Genomic DNA, 19,976 nt, shown 5'->3' with positions numbered 1-19,976 from the left:
GTATCGTTAAATGGACGTCATTGATAGTTTTCACCCTCGCGGTAGGAAGGAAGGAAGTCAATTTGCGATGGAACAGGTTTCGCTAGCTTTAAGATCGAATTACCACCGAAAGAGTCGAGAAGTTACACTATGCGGCAGGGCGTAGACCGGAATCCCATCGCGGTTTGAAAGCATTTGCGGTTCGCCCACTAATTGTCTCGTTAAAGTGCAAAACACATACAAAATCGAGGAGAATCCCTCCGCGGTTCGCGAACGCTGTCAAAGACTGCAGCATCGCAATCGTGCAAGTACTCCTGCTCAAATGGACCTCGGAAAGTGCGGCTCGCTAAGAAAATCCGCACAATCGATTAACCGAACATCTACTAAGTATTCCCTGTGCGGTGGATGATGGCTAAGCTAGCAATAGCCGAATAGATTCTTAAAACAAAGCGAGAGCGCGACTTTGGGACGACCGCTCTGGTCTGCAGGGGTTCGCGAATCCAGGGAATGACCTCCGCGAATCTCCGGTGCCTTCGATCCGTTTTTGCCTCGCGCCACGTGACGTCACTGCAGCCTCAGATGCCTGCTTTCGACCTTCCGACTGGCCAGCACACTCGTGATTCTGTCCCATCCTCAACTTTTATCATTTCTATGGGTACAAAACTACGCAGAACGGTACGAGACGAGAATATGTAGCAACTTCGACTCGTCTTCCATTCGCCTCTTATAAACTTTGCCCGCATTTTAGTAATTTCAGGCAGTGTCTGAGGCTAGTGTCCTTGCATTGTATTCGGGTATGGCTAGCCAGATCTAATAAATTATCTTATACCGTATAGTATACCACCGATGGATCTTAATTGCTTGTTATTTGAGTAAAGTGCAATTAATAATTATGGATATTTTCACCGGTGATGAGAATTTGGACACGTCAAAGGTTGTTGATCATTCTGCAATCACGACCGTAGACGATACTGCGCAAGGGATACGTAATTCAATTGAAAGAAGTATACAGATTGACTGTCATAAATATTAGGAGCAAGACAGAAATACGGGTATCTCCGAACGGTATCCTTTGTCTCCCGGGAAAAGAGACTGCAGCCAGCGCTTTCATAGCCATCAAGATAACACGCGATAACGCGTTAGAATTCATCGGACAACGCGCCTGTAAACCGCACGAATAGAATTTTATATCAACATACGAGGGACTAAAAGACGAACCTTTTCGAGTGATCAGGTCTATTCTTAACTCTGTTACACATCCGCGAATCTCGTAAGGGAAAAAAAATGATAATAAAAACTTGTACCAGTCGAATAAATTACCGCACTCAAATTTATCCCGGGACATACTCGGAGACCGAACTCCTACTAAACAAATAGCTGCCTGAAATAAGATGGCACTGATGTTCCGTATGCACCGAAGACAGTGGAGAGAGTACAAAGCAGCAGTGAAAACTTTCCTCGAATCACGTTGCAAGATCATCGATCAGTCGATCTTGGGCATCCCTGCAACCAGTGACACTTCGGTGCAAAAGGAACACCAGCGACGCTAGTGGTACTAAAAATAAACCTAACGTGTACGATGACTGTGACAAGTTTCGTGATTTTTCCTGCCGTGAAGCCTGGTCTTGAGACGATTATAAAAAATCGTCTCTGAACCAACAGCGATCATGTTTACTCCGGGATTATGCAGAGTTTTTGAATTCTAGCTTCGGTGGGTGAGCACTTGGCTATGACTGCGCTGGAGAGGCATGGGAGGGGGGCATCCGGTTGACATCGCAGAGTCCTGTCAGGTCGGCTATGTTTTCGTAGGTAGCGTCACGGAAGGCAAATTTTCGGTACGCGTCGGGCAGGGCGGGGCTGAAGTTCGGGTGAGCTCGGATCAATGTTGGCGCGGGTTGCTACGGGTTGCCACGGGTTACCCACCGTTAACAGCATCCATGGTCCCGACGCCCCTGACGCTTCGGCGTGGCTTCGACTCCCGCGAGGCGCGAACCCGGAACCCGAACCCAAACCCGTCCCGTTCTTTCGAACGATCCCGATGCCGGGCAGCCGGATTCCAGAATCCCGCGCGCGACGAATCGAAGACCCGAAGATCTTCTTCAGGGCGAAATGTGTCGGGAGTTGTTCACCGCCTCGTTCGAGGACCGGAAACGTCCGGCTAAAATGGGCGCGATTAAGAATCGTCGGAGATATTCCGGGGCCCCTAATTCGTTGGGCACGAAGAGCGCATGTTTACAACGGACCGAAACGGTACCGGCGACAAGGACGAGGGGAAACGTTTCTCTCCCCCGAATCGTTCCTGAGCCGGTGTTACGATTGCTCTAAGCATTCCATTCGCGAAGGCTGTAAACCGGCCTTAAGGCTTCGAGATCGGACTCGCTCCGAACCGTTTCTCCCTTGCGAGACGTTAAGTATGGGTAGGTGGATAAGACGCCGGGGATCGTTGGACGAGTGGCGGGTGCTGCTCACGTTCGTATCGCGTAAGCTTACTTGTCTGCCGAGACGTGAATGATTCAATTACAATTGTACGTCGTTCCCCAGGGTTCCCCTCACTTAATCCGTCAATAACAGAGCCGTTAACTATTCCGTTGCAGACTTTTATCCCTCGGCGCGCGTGTATAAAACTCAACTGGCGCGTAAACTTTCGCGACGATTACGACGCGGACCGGCTGCGGGTTGATTTTAATTTTTCATACACCTATCGGAATAGAGTAGTCGCTGTGTGTGTGGAGTATCGCGCTTTGGTATCGATCGACTCCTCGGTGAACGAACACAAAGATACTCCATCTAATTAAAAACTATGCATATAAACGTGTTTTAAACAAACATTTGAACGAACAAACCGGCGCTTGACATATTCCCGGAATCACAAGTTTCTATGTGAATTGCAATCGTTACCGGACTCAACAATTTGGACAAGGCTGTAAACAAGATGTAAAAAAAAGATGAAAAAGAAAAAACAGAAAACTCCGAAATGCTTGTACAGCGTATTCGTTAGCTTTAATAGCGATTCACGTGCCGCGTACAGCAGCAACACGGTGTAACAACACGTGTAGTACCTACTCTGCGTAAAATGTAACAACTGACCCTTTATCACGCAGCAATTGTTGCCATTGTGGCTTGCAGCGCGACAATTCCGTCCAATTCCACCGACACATACGACTTCGAACAATGTCCACGAGATTGACTTTCGAACCATGTACTGCAGGCATTGAAGACACAAACGTCCGAGCAACAACTACGCCCAATGGTTCACTAATCGGCGATATCCACGCTAGTCTTCGACGATTCAAGAAATAGGGAAAATCTGATCAAAGAGTGTTTGCATTTATTGTGCTGTCCAGTGAATAATGGTACTGGGACATGCGGTTGGGCTGCGCGTGGTCTGCGAAGCGAGAACGGAACGCGTGCATCTTGAATTCGCACGGGGCGTCTAGTGACGTTGATTTGATAGATGTCCGTTGTTCCTTACCTTGCGGACGACGGTGAGGCTGGTAGTAGAAATTACGAGTCCCCCGCGAAGCGTTCGTCAGCGCGAAATCGAGCCGTCCTGAAACGGAGATAAAGAAATATTACTCACAGGGCGTGTTGCAGCAGCGAATCGTGGTTTATGGGGTTAGTTCGTCGTTCGTCGCGCCTGCCACGCGGTTAGAAGTGACACTTGTGAGTGCCTAATGAAGACGAACAGGGATCGAGTCTCGAATGATTATCAGATCGAGCTCTGAGCACCCGTCGCTAGTTCTTCCGACGATCGAGAATAGCTCGATTAAAAATCCGTCTCGCGGACTTGGTACAGAGAGTACAAACGTCAATGTGGCAAAAAATTCCCCAATCCGGTACGTCGGATCTAGCATGATTTTCTAGATCGTATTGCGGAAAAAGCGCGACTCGCGGCAGCGTCACGAAATGACCGCTGATATACTGCCTCCGTTATTGGCTGGGACGTGATTGATACGAATACATTTCGCATTTGCGAAGCCGCGCGTGCCATCAGGGACTCTGGCCGCCTGCATCGAGTTGCACCGAACGACGCGGAAGCCCGTCAATCGCAATACTCGTCCGCTCTGGACGATCGTTTGGCAGTGCAAAAAGAGCAAAATGAAAATTGCGAGCCCGTTTTGCCTGTCCAGAATTATCAACGCGAATCGCTGCGAACGCGGTTGTAGATGTCATATATTGAGGCGGAAAAGAGATCGTCGGGTTACCGTTTTGCACTGTTGATATCTGCACCTTATTTCGACTGATGCCGACTTCGTGATTAATTCTAGATGAAGAAGAAAGAATAATTGTTCTCACAAATGTGTACAACACACGTCTAAATCGTGTGTACGGGGAAAGTTTCGACCTAGGTAATCTACAGGGGTAGTTAGACGCGTTATGTTTTAAGAAAATGAATGTACGTATTATTCTAACATATTTTCAGCACATTGTGTAACGGACTGAAACCCGTACCCGAAATCCCTCATACAGCCAATATCAACTTATCACCATAAATATACTTGCAAATTCACAATTATAGATAGAATGTTACCGCCATCGGCCGAATCGGCCGTCTCAGTTACCAAACCTTAATTTCAGGTCCTCCCGTCGAAGTTGGCGTGACCATGTACGTCTTGAGCATCAGCTCGCTATCCGAAGTGAAAATGGTACTACTTAGGACTTATCAAGTCAATTCACCCAATCAGTATTATCAGTAATAATCACACTTATTATTTGTCATTGAATCCATTGAAACCAAGCAACCATTTAGTGTTCGTTAAACAATATAACTATCGCTAATCTCTCACACACCAGCCCTACGTCTGTGTATGTACACACACACACACATATATATATACATACATATATACATATGTATATGCATACGTATATATGTATACCCAGCGTATCCGTAGGTATTTTCATACAGAGCTGTGGAGGAATCAACGCCGCCATATTGACGCGCGACGCGCTAACAAATAAGTATATACCTACATGCATGCGTTATTTGGGTTGCATGCGACGTCGCCGTGCTTACGCGTTACGTGCAGTATTGTTTCTCACATATGTAAAGTCACACTTTGGGTTTGTACCCAGAGTACCGAAGAATTTTCAAGCATCCTGCAGCAGCTGGATGGGGTGGAATTCGCTGTCCTTCCCCTCACCGTATTCGACAAGGCAGTAAAACGAAGTGCAATCCATCTAACTCATGCGTATCGATTGCCCCGTGAAATCTTGACTTGATCCTCGTCCGCCGCGTATGAAAATCCTTGCTCAACGTATCAACTCGCGAACCCTCCTGGGTGTTGTATGAAAAATGTGGATCCTCCAGTTTGGTCGCCTTATATTTTTTGGTACTTATCACGTATCGGTACGAACTATGCAATTTGATTGTCGAAGTCGCGTCGTCACGACATGATGCAAGGAAGTTTTGAAGTGGCGGAATCCACTTTTTTTTGCTGACAGAAAAAGCTTTCGTTTTTAAGCAATCGTCTGATCGCGTGTACCGCAGCGACGTTCGAATATACCAAGTAAAAATCCAGGAGAGATCGCGATATCGTTGATACAATGACACGCTCGCCGCTCGCGTCGGGGGTCGAGATCCCCTTCGAGATCCAGACTCCCACGAAATACGGATCATCCCCGATTAAGGTTGTCTTGTTTGTGGTGCGTCCTTAGAGCGCTAGAAGGCCCTTATGTGGCTTAGCCACCGCATGCATTTACTTCATATACTGACTCACACAAAACCTATTAAGAATTAAAGTTAAATACCTCATACATACGTGCATCTTATACATATCATATACTTATTATTCGGGTGGAAGACTTTTTTCCACAAAATCAAAAAAAAAAGAGGAATACATATCGTTCGTACGGTTTTGGAAGTACGTGAATATATATAATATATATACATGCACGTATAGAATAATTACCCGTACGGTGATTTGAGAATGGTATCTTCTTTTTTCATTTTAGCCAATTATACAATGCCCAGAATAACGACTGTATAACGCATCATACTTATCGATGCCGGTTTTGATTTGACATTTTCTTTTTCTCCCAACATTTTCTGTTACGATCGAAAAACTAATACGAGCTTGATTTTTTGAGCTCGAATCACACGCGCGGCCCACAAAAATTTTTCCGACAATTCGGTGACACTTCTAGTTAGGCGTATTATATCAATACCTGATGCAATATTTTTTTATTGTCCGCGGTGAAATGAGAAACTTAGTCGGTAAAAGTCGCGCGTGTGGTTACGAGCGGCGTGTCTGTGTGTGTGAGTGAGAAGTTGATTAGCGCCTTGAATGTCCTGATCACGTCACCCGTGAATCGTACATAGCATACATTTAAACATACATATTACATACATCACACTCGTACTATATATATTATTTATACACACACATATATATTATATATAATATACATCCCATTAGACGCTAGCTGCTATGCCGCGGCTGCAGAGATGGGCTGCCCGCTGCCATCACTGATAATTTGACCGTATTTCTGATTGCAATTTTTTTCCTTCACGATAACATACGAATACACGATGTGAATGCAACGACCCTCTAACCATCGTACGTTTTAAACGGCAAAAAATAAAAAAAAAAAATTGGATCACGATGAATATTAGTGTATGCATATAGGGAAAGACGAAAAGCCAAAGAATTGAAAAGAAAGAAATAGATACGATGCGATAGAAAAAAGGTTGAAATTTTTCAAGTGCAGCGCCGTTTCGCCGCTGCCAAATTGATCGGTCCTAAGGCAACGTCACTTGACGCGTGGCTCTGATGAAAATGTGGTTTTTCCAGCTTGGAAAGCAACGAAGACAACGAGTCCTGTTGATTTGGTTCCGTGCAGGGTGTGAGCTTTCTTCGGCGTTAAAGTAACTTTGTCTCTGTCAGCTGTGTCAGCAAGTGAACCGCGCGCGAATTTCTTTTCATTGGGAATATTTTTTCTGACACCTGTTTCTTCTTTTTTCTCACCCCCCACCCCCACTTTTCTTTTATCGCTCTCTCTTTTCCCTCACCAACTCACTCCAAGTGTCGTATTTTCGTCCGAACGAATCGACGAATAAACTTTTGTTTTTTGTCGAGGTGTCTTTTGCATACAATATGGAACATTTTTTACTCACAATCAAAGAGCGTCAAAGTGGCACGTACGTCACGCTTCTCACGACGCATGGCGATGGCTATCAGCGACAGAGGCAAGGGACCCGCAATATAACGTTGGGAATAATGATACGTAGTCGAGAATCAGAACGACAAAGTCGGTTGGTTTTGTTGATTACAGGTCCGCCCGTGGAGGTCGGCGTCACCATGTATGTCCTCAGCATCAGCTCCGTGTCCGAAGTGTTGATGGTACAGTGCCTATCTCACGAATCTCACTTCATAAAGCTCACTCTCTCTCTCTCTCTCTCTCTCTCTCTCTCTCTCTCTCTCTCTCTCTCTCTCTCTCTCTCTCTCTCTCTCTCTCTCCATATATATATATATATATATATATATATATATATATATATATATATATATATATATATATATATATATATACATACACATATATATATACATATATGTATCTCTTTTTCTACATCCGTCTCTCTCTACCTCTCTGTTTACGATCCCCCCGCCCTATTTCTTCACCGTTCTATCCAATTCTCCTCGTCCTCATCCGGTCTTTACAACTTTCCTCTTCTCTGTCGATATCTCTCTTATACTTCGCACCCTCAATCTCTCTCTCTCTCTCTCTCTCTCTCTTTCTCTCTCTTCTCTGTCTTTCAGTATGGCTGCCTGCCTGTATATATCTCAATTTTCTCCCCCCCTCCCCACCAGGCCGTCCAAAACACCACGACTAATATCTGCCCAACATTCCGTTCGTTTATTGCTCCACACTATACCTAACGCGAGAAATATCAAACGGGGGACAAACGCTCGTCGTACATACATCTCGCCTTGAGTAATATACCAGGAACCGGCTCTTTAGTCGACAAACCTTTATCGCGAACGCGCTTCGGGACACGGCGCGTATCAGAGACGGGGTAAATAAATGATCGATCTGATCATCCGGAACATCCGCGGTACGGAGGAGGGTAAGCGTACGAACGTCTCTTGTCCAGCATTCGGCGATCCCCTGTGAATTTAGCGCGATCCCTCTGCTTCGAGCCCACGCGCGTGACCCCCTTCTTCTCTATCTCTCTCCATCTCTCTCTGTCTCTGTCTCTCATTCCTTTTCGCTAACCTCTCAAGCATCCACGCGACTTCTCCCGTTCCGTCCTGCACGTCACCCTCCGGTACGTCACCGGATAGCCCATCAAACTCATTCAACCGCGCCCCGACGATCGACCGTTCGTCGCCCCCTCCCGACCCACCGACAAGTCCTCCTAAGTCGCCATCCCCGCGGATGCTGGAAGAGGCCTTCTTCGCCGCTGCGACCCCGTTTCGTTGAATAAATTCGGCTCGGTATTATTTCATTGATATAACTCCTCCTCCGTCTGTGCCGAGGGTTGCACGAATCGAAAACAGCCACCCGTAAGAATAAGGAAGAGACCGGGGCGGCTGCGTTTTCCTCGAGAGATTTAATCGCGGTACTTGACGTGGCGGATTTCTCGCTTCCTGTAATATCTATACGTATGCATACACAGCTGTATATATATACATACGTATATGCCGTGTTCCCAGTGCCGGCGCCAGCCGAGTATACATATATAATGTAGAGTTCGAGTCACGCGGCACGCTTTTTCAAAACTCGTTTCAGCCCCCAGCCTTCCCCTTCCGTTCTCTCTACTCTTTTATTCATGTAGTCCTTCTTGACATTTGTCGTCTGTCATCGGGTGCTCAGAGAATTTCGCAACCTTATACTCTCAGGCTCCTCACTCGCTCCGATCACTCCGACAACCCCCGAGCCCTTTATCACGACCAATCAGCCCCCCGTTTCCCAATCACCAACGCGACCAGCCTCGCATCACTCCTCACGTCTTCACATCAGCGATCAGGCCGCACCAAGGTCGAGGAAGTATCGCGGTCCATATTTCATGACGGAGTGCAAATTATTCCCAGCTCCCGCTTTCCGCGATGATACTTTCGCCCGAGCTTTCGAATCGAGCGCATCTTGTACGGTATCGACTCGGCAAGCTTGCGGGTAGGTATACCTTACGATCTTACATGACGTACAAGGAGCGGGACGCGACGACGAGGACGAATCACCTTCTTCGACTCGGTGAGGCCTGGTCGCCCTGAGGATTAAATATCTCTCCGTGTATGTTGGCAGAAAACACTGGTGGCCTACTGACTGTTTTTTCGTTTTTTTTATAGCTCGTCACAGCTGTTTGGTTGGCTGAACTGTTACAAGGGAACCTTGATACGTTCCGCAGTCCGCAAGACCTTGACACCTCGTTATGATTGATTCGTTTAAAGATTGCGATGTTCCGTTGCATGGCCCCACCCGCTGAGTTCGGCCCTGCCGTGATTCGACGCATTCGACAAAAGAGATGGAAAATGAAAAAGGTTTATCCTATCGTCAGACCTGATCTATCACCGATTTAACAATGTGTCGGTTCTCACAGAGAAACGTTGAAAAGTTCGGTTCGCGCAGACGAAGATGACGGGCCGGGCTTTGCAGGCCAAAAAATATTGTATATTACAACAAGACACGTATATACATATTTGTACATACATGTATACACCCACGTGAATTTTCGTGGGTATATACATATATATATGTATACTTTTTTTCGAAATATATACATACATATCCGAGATGGTATGTATATATATATATATATATATATATATATAAAAAAAAACATTGTGTATTATATTATATTTCTGTAGTACTTGAACATATAATAATCGTTCCGTTTTGTACATTCAGCTTCAAGACGAAGCAAACGTGAAATTTCATTGGCGTAAATGTTCGTATGTTGGGAAATTTTTTCACCGAGGGTTAGTCAATATCTCGCGATGAAATGATACTCGATGGATAAGAAATGCAATCCTCGGTGAAAAGAAATTGGCGGCAGAACAGAACTCGTTTGATTTTTTAAAAATTTTTTCGATTCGTTTTTACCTGTCGAATTCGATCGCAGAATTTTCGAGCTCGACTTTGCAGGTGAATGTTTCGGTGATCGAGTCATAAATTGGTCTCGCGTTCCAACTTTCAAGTTTGGAACTGAATGTATAAGACTGGACCCCAGGTGTTGAGCCCTGTGCGGAAACCAAATCAAGTCGACACTGTCACCTGGGACGTGACTCGCGAATTCACCCAAACCACCCCAACCTCAGAATCGGTCTTGTCAAATCAAGCCGTCGTTCCTCGTCCCGATTTTATTCCTCGCATCGAATCGAATCCCGACCGCAATGCTCCTCGGCCAACGAAACCAGCTTCTTCGCTTCTACATCCGTCGTAAAGATTGCGGATCATAGACGTTTGCAGTCCAAAACTTGATCCGCATGGCCGATTCTTTCCTCGCTCGGAATTGCCAAGTATTTTTTTGCCTCGCCGACGAGAGGAAACAGGTGAAAATGATCCCAACATTTGACGAGCGCCAAGTACGATTTTTAACGGGAACGGTGAATTTTTGAAACGAACGCCTCTAAAAACTTTCTTTTTCACCTTCTTTGGATATTTCAGCCTGGCGTAGTTGGCCGTGGAATCCCCGGCGGCGAAATCTCTCCGCTCCCTTTCCGAAATGATGAAAAAAATGACATACTGATAAAAGTGCGTGCCCTTCGAGCACGGGTCAAACGACTCCAAAGTATCTCGTACAGCGATGCGATGTCAAAATAAATCTATCATTGTCAGTGTGTGCAGTGCGCTTCAGGTCGCTGCCGCGTCATCTGTGTGCTTGTATGGAATGACACCTAAGTGTTTGTATAACGAGTCGAGCTCTGAATTGACGCGGGTAAAGCGCTGTGTTTGCGGCGCTGCCCCCTCTTCCATCTTTATTATACGAAGTATACACGCGGCACAAAAGCTCGCCGGAATAAATTGATACCTCCGCTATTTCTGCTCACTTCACCACCTGCGTAACATGCTACTTCTCTTATCACTATCAAGTTCATTATCCTCGATGGTTTCCTCTGTTTCTTTCTTTCGAGTTTTCTCTTGCCGAGGGTTAAAGCGGTCACATATCAGAGCCAAACCGAGTCAATCCAAAGTCGACTCGTCGTGTCGGCTTTCAGTATATTTTTCACGAACGCTACCCATATGTGTATACGTAGACCTTTGAATGCCTGCCTGCTTCTGCCTGATGTGCTTTACGTGCCTGAAATTTGCCTGCAATGTGCCTCCCGTATACTTTCATTCACACGTTACAGTCATCCAAGGTATAGGATTCACCGATAAGACGGTGAACGATTTCGATCTTGAATTGTAATCATTACTTACACTTTTTTCCGATTACCAAAAACCTTTGCAATATGTTTGTTACACGTTCAACGCTGAGATATTTGTCCGCCGTTTAAGAAACGTACGTGTACGCATTACAGTGTATCACTGCCCTTCGGTCATTAGAAATATAAGATTTTAAGACGCGATGAAATATGAACGAGCTTAATAAAAATTTAACCATAACGAAAGTGAGGTGCAACAGTGCAAAGGAGAAAGCGGGAACTCGAGAAACTTGCCAGAGCTGGCACATTTGGAAATCAATTACGGAAACGTGCTGCGAGAATGTGCCAGAGGAGCCTTCGTGCACCCTACAATGATAACCTGGGGCTGCAAGGCTTTCAGGTCGATCGAATTTAGGTCCCACCGAGTAGGTACCGAACCACGCCCATACACAGAATCCTTTGCCTTCACCCACGCTCGGATGATTCCCGAACAGTACACGCCTGATCGGCTCATTGCCGGTGTGATGGATCCACGTATCGAATGATTTCCGATTTCGAATAAGCGCGTCAACGAAGGATTTACCTTTTCTTCGTATAACTGCAGAATTGGAACAATGTAAGTGTACCAGTTACTGGCCGTTTTCAGTTCTAGCCGTTGGATCTGTGGTTCTAAAATAACCAAAAACTAATTTTGTAGTGTCTGACCGCCTAGCAATTGGTTTCAGTCATCGAGAAATTCAGAATTTATTAGTGTCGTCAATTTATAATTCTCGAAAATAAAAGGGTCAATAATTGAGTCTGACCATGTCAATAACTGGCAGACTTACCTTACGAGTGGGGAGTGAAAAATAAAAGTGAAAAGTGGAAGAGTCGCGCACTGAAGTTGAGAAGTGACGGTACAGCCACGAACGAAGAGAACCGTGTCATTGTCGGACGGCGTTCAACCGTCTTGAAGTGAGACGCATCCTGCTCCTCGCGTGCTCCTCCAGGACCCAGGATCCGTCGCAAGCTAGTCCGTGGTTAAAAGTGTCTATGGCAGAATCCAGGAGCCGGAATTCCGAAGAGCTCCGCCTGGCGTGCAACCACGCTCGGCATCGATCTCCGCCCCGCCGCCTCTCATAATCTCTTTCTCTTTTCCTCACCTCCCGGAACCCCTCGTCATCCCCGCGTCGTTCCTCCGCCCGAGTACACTTCACTCTCCCTTTTCCCCCGGGCCTTTTCCTCTCCTCGTCATCGTAGCGTTTCGCGTATTTACAAACGGACAGGTTGCGTTGACGCCACCGCGCCCCCCTCGCTCGCTCGCTTCCCCTTCGCTAGCCCCCCACTTGGCCCGTGTCCTCCAGGACCCTTCACCTCGTATTCCACAACCCCATCTTCGTCCTTTACTCTCTTCTCATCCATGAACGTTCGTACCTCGAGGTGCGGACATTCGGCGCGTCGGACAAACGTTTCTGTATTCCTGCCCTTTTCCGCGTCCCGTTTTTCTTTTCTCGTTTTTTCGCGTCTTTCATACGCCTCCGCAGAGTTCGCGAGATCAGAGCCGACGTCACGTAGAAGAACGGCGAGCTGGCCTCGCGAGTCTCGGAGAGTCGGAGTCGAGAAAGAGGATCGATGAGAAATGCGTACGTTCCGGTAATTCCAGTCGTTCCGGTCATTCCGGAATCCTCTCCATTCTTTTCCCTCCCCGGCAGCCTCAGACTTCCGTTTCCCGCCCCGGCGAGCTCGAGGGTGCAGGTTCGGTTTTATTCACAGAATCTAAGGAGAGTCTCGAGACTCGAATAAGTGGGTCTTATCCGCTGGCGTAAGACGGCGATAACGGGCGGTAAAGCGGGAAATTTTATGTCTCGGTGTGGCGAACCTCGAATTCGCGCAGACTTCCAACCGGGTAAGACAAGGCGGGCGGCCGCACTGCGCCTGGATTGGCGCCAAGCAGGCCAGCGGATTCCCAGTCGGACCCTAGACCGCGGCCCCAAAACCGCCCGACAACATCCGGAAGAGTTATCACCCGGACGTGTCCCCGGCAACCAGCTCCCGCCAATGTACCACTTGAAACAGTACCGACCCGCTCCGAAATGTAGATATCAAGAGTTTACCGTGTCCACCCATCATTCGCAGAGCTCGCGCAGTCCTGGCCATCCAACGGCGGAGCTACGACGTCCTGCAACGGCATTCCCCCGGCCGGAAGTCGAGAGATCCTCGTTGAGTAGTCCTCGAGGAACTGCAGCTGGAACCTGCGAGTCTTTACGCAGATGCGCCGCGTCGATTGTCCCCACGGAGACGAATTATACTCCACTGGCACGGAATGATGAGAAGAGTGATGAAAAAGAACCGTTCTTACTTCTTTGTAGCAAAAACAGAATACCAAGAAGTACGAACTCATCCGCCTGCGGGTGAATTTGCGGGGAATATACTATCCCGTATCTAGTTCAGAGGAAGCAGGACAAAACAAGACAAGACTCGATGCCGCTGACGGTGCTGCTGCTTCTTTGACGGAGAGAGAAAATTAAATGTACAGGTATAAAAATGTCAAACGGTGTGAAATGTACAAAGGCGCAAAAGAAATCCCCTTTATCCTGCAGCCGCGTTCGAGAAGATTCTTATTTCATTACCGGAGCCTTTCGTCACGGCGTGGATAAAAGAGTCGGAGATACAGCAAACGACGACGAAGATGAAATGGTACCGCTGAGCCGATAATAATTAGTCGGACCCTGTGACGCGCCGTCTTGAAGGCCATGCTCGAATGCTTTACCGAGAAATTTACAATGGTATATTTCACGTGTACGAATTTTCCTCGAGTTTTCTTATTTTCAAATGGCGAGGACCCTCCTCTTATTTGTCAAAACCAAATCTAAAGAAAAAGAACAGAAACTTTAGCACAAATAATCCGAGTTCCAAGCTCCGTAAAACTTCATCGACGCGCAAAGCTCACGGGAAAAAAAGGATATAAGCTTGAATTTCAGTAGAAAGGGTTTCTTTCACGAGGAAGCTGGAAAGAACTTTTCAGGGATGGGTAACGCGTTATTACGCTCCAGTTTTGGCTCGCTTACGCACAAAGTGACTGCACCGCAAAAGGTCGCGAAGATGCAAATTACTGAGCTCAAGGTTTTGCGAATTTGTACCTTCCTTTGTCTTTCCCGGCTTGAGAGGGGGAATAGAAAAGTCTTGTCAAGCCTGCGTCTAATTATCACACTTTTCTACATCCACCTTTTGACTTGGCGTAAAAAAGCAGGAATAACGGACGTGCGCAAAACTACCCAGGGATGAAGTAAGTGAAAATTTATAAACGCATTCGATTCTGCGTAACGATCGGCTTACATAAATACATACATGTAAATACCTAATATATAATATATTGCATCTATAGAAGAGATTTGCCGCTGAAAGCGGACATAGATTTGTAGAAGAGAGAAATAGTTGAATGACTTTGACTGACTATATGCAGCAGAGAGCTCGCGTTCAATGTAGAAGGCTGTGAAATAAAACGTAAAAAATATATTTAATATATATGTATATCGCGCTGTTTGCCTCTGGCCACGTTTTGAGCGATGAGCTTTAACTTGAGCCTAAAAGCTTCGCTTAGAGGGGTAGGAGAACGATTCCCCTTGTACCTACAATCCCAGACCAAAAAAGTTGCCAAAGAGTAAAGACCCCGCCGTTTCCCTGGCTCGTTGTAAATTAGCCGCCTATGACAGGATCATCGCGACTCAAAATTAGGCAACACCTCCGATTATCCTGCCCAGTTAATTCCCGACGGACGTTAAATTGCGGTCAAGCATTTTATTTCCGTCAGGAATATTTGCTCGGCAGTATAAAGTTTCCAAAACGGTATACGTCGCAAGTGCAAGGACATACAGTACACATTGTATCAATCTGCTTTGAAATTTGCATAAAATTTTGTCCGAAATGTCGATGATGATTGAATAAAAAAAATCAACAAACTCCTTGAGTAGTTTGAACAAAAAAATTATCCGAATGCAGTGATTTTACTTTTCCTCGCTGATGTTTATACGTGAAAAATAAGGCCGGGAGTGGAAAGCATGCGGGAAAGCATAGTGTGTTGCGCACTGGTTACATGTATATATACCATAAATGCATCGAATGGTTGGTTTGCAACGACGGTGAAAAGTGCACGAGTGCACGGCTTGGCATGCTCATGTATAATGTAGCACTTTGTAACTAACCCTGGGAATTCACACTGTATACCCCATCTCGGTAGGATACTACCAACGTAACGTCCCCGCTGTTTCTCACCAGTTTTCCTCCATTCCTCTCCCTGAGTCTTCGCCTACGTTCGCGTCTCTCCCCGAATAGACGCTTCGAGGCCCGACGTCATCGTCGATCACAACACCACCTCAATATAATTTTGAACGTTGACTCGCTTCGCTCACCATTTCGTCGACACGTTATGTTTTCCTTTTTATTTTTCATTATTCAATTATTTCGTCTCTCCAAATTTTAACGCTCGATCAGACCCAACGAGTCTTTGATTTTTCTCATAAGCTCTGGGGCGAACGCACGGAGTTATCGAAGATACCGCAAGCCTGATCGATCCTTGTATACATCGCGTTGATGGCAGTCGTAACGATAATCGTTATAGATAAAGATAAATCTTCGTACAAAACGCGAAGCTTTCATCGACAATCACGCACGAGGCCTTGTTTCCAATTCGCGTAACGATAATCCACCACTTCAACCACTCCGATTGACCACATCGTTCGCATCCATGTATACACGGTGGGCCCAGCAGACGTGAACGCAAATTCGATGATCCGTTGCTCTGACAATTACGTATTCCCCATTGATTGCACGACTAGAAAAGAACCCGTAACGACGCGCAAACGGAAGCGGAAACACGGAGTGCAGGAAACACACACACACAGACACAGGGAGACAGAGAGAGGAGAGTGTGAGAGAGAGAGAGAGAGAGAGAGAGAGAGAGAGACAGAGAGAAGCGGAAGATTAACTGGCCCTAAAACGATGCGAAGTAGCGATAAAGGTGTCCGTTAAAATTAGTATCATGGGGATTAAAGGCGCGCTGATCGTTTAGTTAAATTATACGTGGCGTAGAATTTCTCGCGGTTATACCAGGCGGTACGTCATGTTATATGTACTTAGAGGAGGGCGAAAAGGGAGGGAACGCCACCCACACACAACCGGCACTTGAAGCACCTGCAGGGTGAAACTCTGCGGCGGCCCTTTCCGCCGCCTCTGTGTACGTGTGACGTACCGGTATGCCTGCCTACACGTGTAACGTCACTCATGCATTTCCACACGTGTATGCACCTGCCCGCCTTCCAAATAGCCAACTAAAGCTATCCAAGTGCCAGACTTACGAGCCCGCGACGTTAACTCTTACCGCCACTTTGCCCTAAGACGATGATGCAGCGGCGTAAAGGGCGCCGCCACTCGACTTGCTGGCCCACGCCATATCCGCACCCTCGAACCTCGCGCCCTTTCGTTACTGGCTGCTAAAAGCAAGCGCAACGGCTGCCATCTTCGTTCTCGTGTGTGTTCTACGGACAGGCTCGTTTTCAGAGGTATAATTTTATTTCGCCATGCGGTATTTATTCCAGCGAAAAGCTTCGGTGTTAATTAATTGAAGGAGGTTTCTACTTTGTTGGGTGGGAAGATGTTCGATTTTTTACACAATTTTTTATGCAACAAATATTAAATATGGAATTTTTATATTTGGTATGTTTACTATGCGGTATTTATCAAACGTGGTAGGATTTTTGAAGGTTGCCAAAACATGGTACTGGGAGTGGGTGGAGCCACGTATTCGCCCTAGACGAGCAATCGTTATGAAATTTGGCAGGCACGTGTACAACCAACGTCTTCAATAATTGAATGAGAATGAAAAAGAAATATTAAAAAATAGAAAAGTTGTCGGCAATCAAAAGGGTGAGTTTAGTTTTAGGCCTAAAATTGTTACACTTTTTTGTTCATAAAATAAAAACGATTGAATATGAACTAATCAAGACGTTTGTTGTACTGGTGCCTGCCAAATTTCATAACGTTTGCTCATCTAGGTCTCAGTAAACATACCACATACCAACATTCTACAATCAATATTTTTTGCATAAAATATTGATAAGAAATCGAATTTGTTGGCCCAACGAAGTAGAGACCTGCCTTAAGTCACAGATTTCTCGGACCTATCTCTTCGAGTCTGTTTTCATGACGTGACGAACAGAACTGCCTCCGGAAATACGGGAAGATCAGAATTGCGTTTTTTTCGATCAGAGAATCGAAAAACCAAAGACACCGGTTTGCCCGAGTGCGGATGATGACATCGATGACTCACCATAATTAGCTTTGTTTCCACACTTCATTGCTTCATTCATAGGTTTTCATCATCTGGCGACGTTTTGCTTATTATCACGTACGTGCGAAATTTTTTCATTTACGTCTCATCCACTTTGTGTTTTGTTCGATTTTTCGCATTGTTCAGTTTTCGTTTTCCTAGCGTGAATCTTATTTGCCTGCCCATGTTTATCCGAATCTTTAAATCATTTGATAGAATCATGATTTTAGAAGACATGCATACGTTGATTTGTGTGATGACTACCGCAGCTCAAGGTGGTTATATTACGTCAATCGTATCGTGTAGAGAGCTGCTTTTTCATTGCTTCCACCTTGCAAATATTTTCTTTAATCGAATCATCGATATAACCATCTTGGCGTATCATCCCAGTACGAAAGTGTAAAAAGAAAAGAAAAAAAAAATAAGCGTAACGACGTTGTTTCAAACGTGTCTAACGTCTCGCATTTTCTTTCCCCCGCGTCATGTAGGACTTTACGCTGGATTTTTACTTCCGGCAATTCTGGAAAGATCCACGACTGGCGTTCAGCAAATGGGAGGAAGTCGAGACGTTGAGCGTCGGTTCGGAGTTCATAAAAAACATCTGGGTACCGGACACGTTTTTCGTAAACGAGAAACAGTCCTACTTCCACATCGCGACAACCAGCAACGAGTTCATTCGCATTCATTACTCGGGCAGCATCACGAGGAGCATACGGTGAGTAAACGGACGTCTCAGTATTATCGTTTTCCAAACAATATGTTAATTAAGCCGCGTTGAAAAAGGGAGGAACATCCGCTGCGGCTCAAGACGACGGTCTCTCGTCACATTAGCGACAACGAACCAATGCGCGTACAGCTAGCCCATTCCGTGCCTCGCCGTGAGAACCGTTATATACAAGTTAGATATGCATGGCTTCTGAATATAGCCGTGACGTTAATACGAAAACACTTCACCCCCGCTGGGAGTGAGCATCTCGCGCGTTGAGCCGCCGAAAATGAAAGAGCGTACGACGCGGAGCTGGGGTGAGAGGGAATGATAATAACAAGAGTAAATCCGACGACATCGAGATCGGGGTAGTGACGTCACTGGTAGCCAGCTTCCAGGACGGTTGGATCTCGGGGAAAACAAACGCGATCGGGGGGAATTTTTCTTGCACCGTGTAAACGTGGCTCCGGAGCGGAGAACGTCGTCGGTGACGTCACGGCTTGCGAGGGGGTGGAATTTTTTAGTTCGATATTAGTTGCCCTCGAGGCTTACGCCGAGTTACACGTTCGAGCGCGTCAACAACTTTGGGGAGAGTGAGTGACTCGGCCGGAGCTTTGCCAACGCGACATATCCGAGACGAACTCCCGCAGCTCTGACGCTGGGGAAGATCAAAGATGTACTTTTTAGTTAAAGAGCTGCCAGCGGTATAATCCCTTTCGTTTTGCTTGATTATAGCTTTCTCAAATCCTTCAACTACACAGAGATTAAAGCAAATCTCGCGGATCTAACGGCGGGCGGGAAGACCTTATGGTATATACATATTTTACATCTTCGTAACGCTTCGGTACCCGGTGAGATAAAGATTGGATTGCTTCGTTGAAAATCCGTCCACACTTTCGATCACGCCGAATTTTGTAACATTATTGTAACGATGCATCTTTAGAAAAAATCGTTATTTTGCAACTTTAGGATTACCTGAAATTCAGCAAACCGTTCATACAGCATCACCGAACGCAGATTTTGTAAATTAAATTTCTTCAGGTATTCTAAAAGTGCGAAATGGTAATTTTTATTTTTTCCAACCTTCCGATACGTTAACGTTACTAACTTCAGCCTCGTCCTTTTCGCCCCTTCACTCGATACGCGGTAAACAACGACCGATGATGAGGCAAGATTATTTTTCCGACGATGCGTAACGCGTTGAAAGTTGGCTGCCCAACATCGGGAGACTTGCGAAGTACGAAGGTGCGGGTTTAATATCAGGGCGAAGACTCCTTCCGAGAGACAGTTATAAATAAAAGCGTCACCGGTCTCCCTTCTGAGCTGGGCTGAAGCAATAACTTAATGTAGGTCGGGTATCGTGAACGAGAAGCTAATGGACGTCTATATACGAGGAATAAAAGGCTGGGGATGCAGAAAGAAACGTAAGGCTAAATAGAGGTTGCGTTGGCGTGCGTCGAGGCCGTTACTCGCTTAGGCGGTTGCTTTTTCGACGTTTTTATTCGGTCTTTGGTTCGCAAAAACATCGCTTCTTATCTCCCATCGTCGTCCGAGGCTCCTTCGCTGCCCCCTCGCTAGCACGCCGTTGGAAAACGTTCCGTCCTCCCAAAAAAATACTCGCGATGCACTGAACTAAGGCCACACCTTGGCTCGCGAATTAACTTGCGAACGTTAC

At 46.2% G+C, this 19,976-nt stretch overlaps 1 protein-coding gene across 7 annotated transcripts in view; it reads left to right on the top strand.

The window, feature by feature from the left end:
* The window catches only part of LOC124174990 (gamma-aminobutyric acid receptor subunit beta), an 85,255-nt gene that overhangs the window by 36,035 nt on the left and 29,244 nt on the right, over positions 1-19,976 (top strand). For 4 of the 7 annotated variants that reach the window (XM_046554762.1, XM_046554760.1, XM_046554758.1 and 1 more), the window contains exons 3-4: positions 4,558-4,625; positions 18,084-18,310. In XM_046554762.1, the coding sequence (XP_046410718.1) occupies positions 4,558-4,625; positions 18,084-18,310 (295 nt within the window). Of the gene's footprint in view, positions 1-4,557; positions 4,626-7,254; positions 7,323-18,083; positions 18,311-19,976 lie in introns of all 7 variants that reach the window. The other 3 variants (XM_046554763.1, XM_046554761.1, XM_046554759.1) reach the window with 1 other exon arrangement.

The sequence above is a fragment of the Neodiprion fabricii genome, chromosome 2 (genome assembly GCF_021155785.1).
Source record: "Neodiprion fabricii isolate iyNeoFabr1 chromosome 2, iyNeoFabr1.1, whole genome shotgun sequence".
In the NCBI taxonomy this organism is placed as follows: domain Eukaryota; kingdom Metazoa; phylum Arthropoda; class Insecta; order Hymenoptera; family Diprionidae; genus Neodiprion; species Neodiprion fabricii.
Note: the sequence above shows the minus strand (reverse complement) of the source record. Positions and strands in the feature narration are given on the sequence as shown.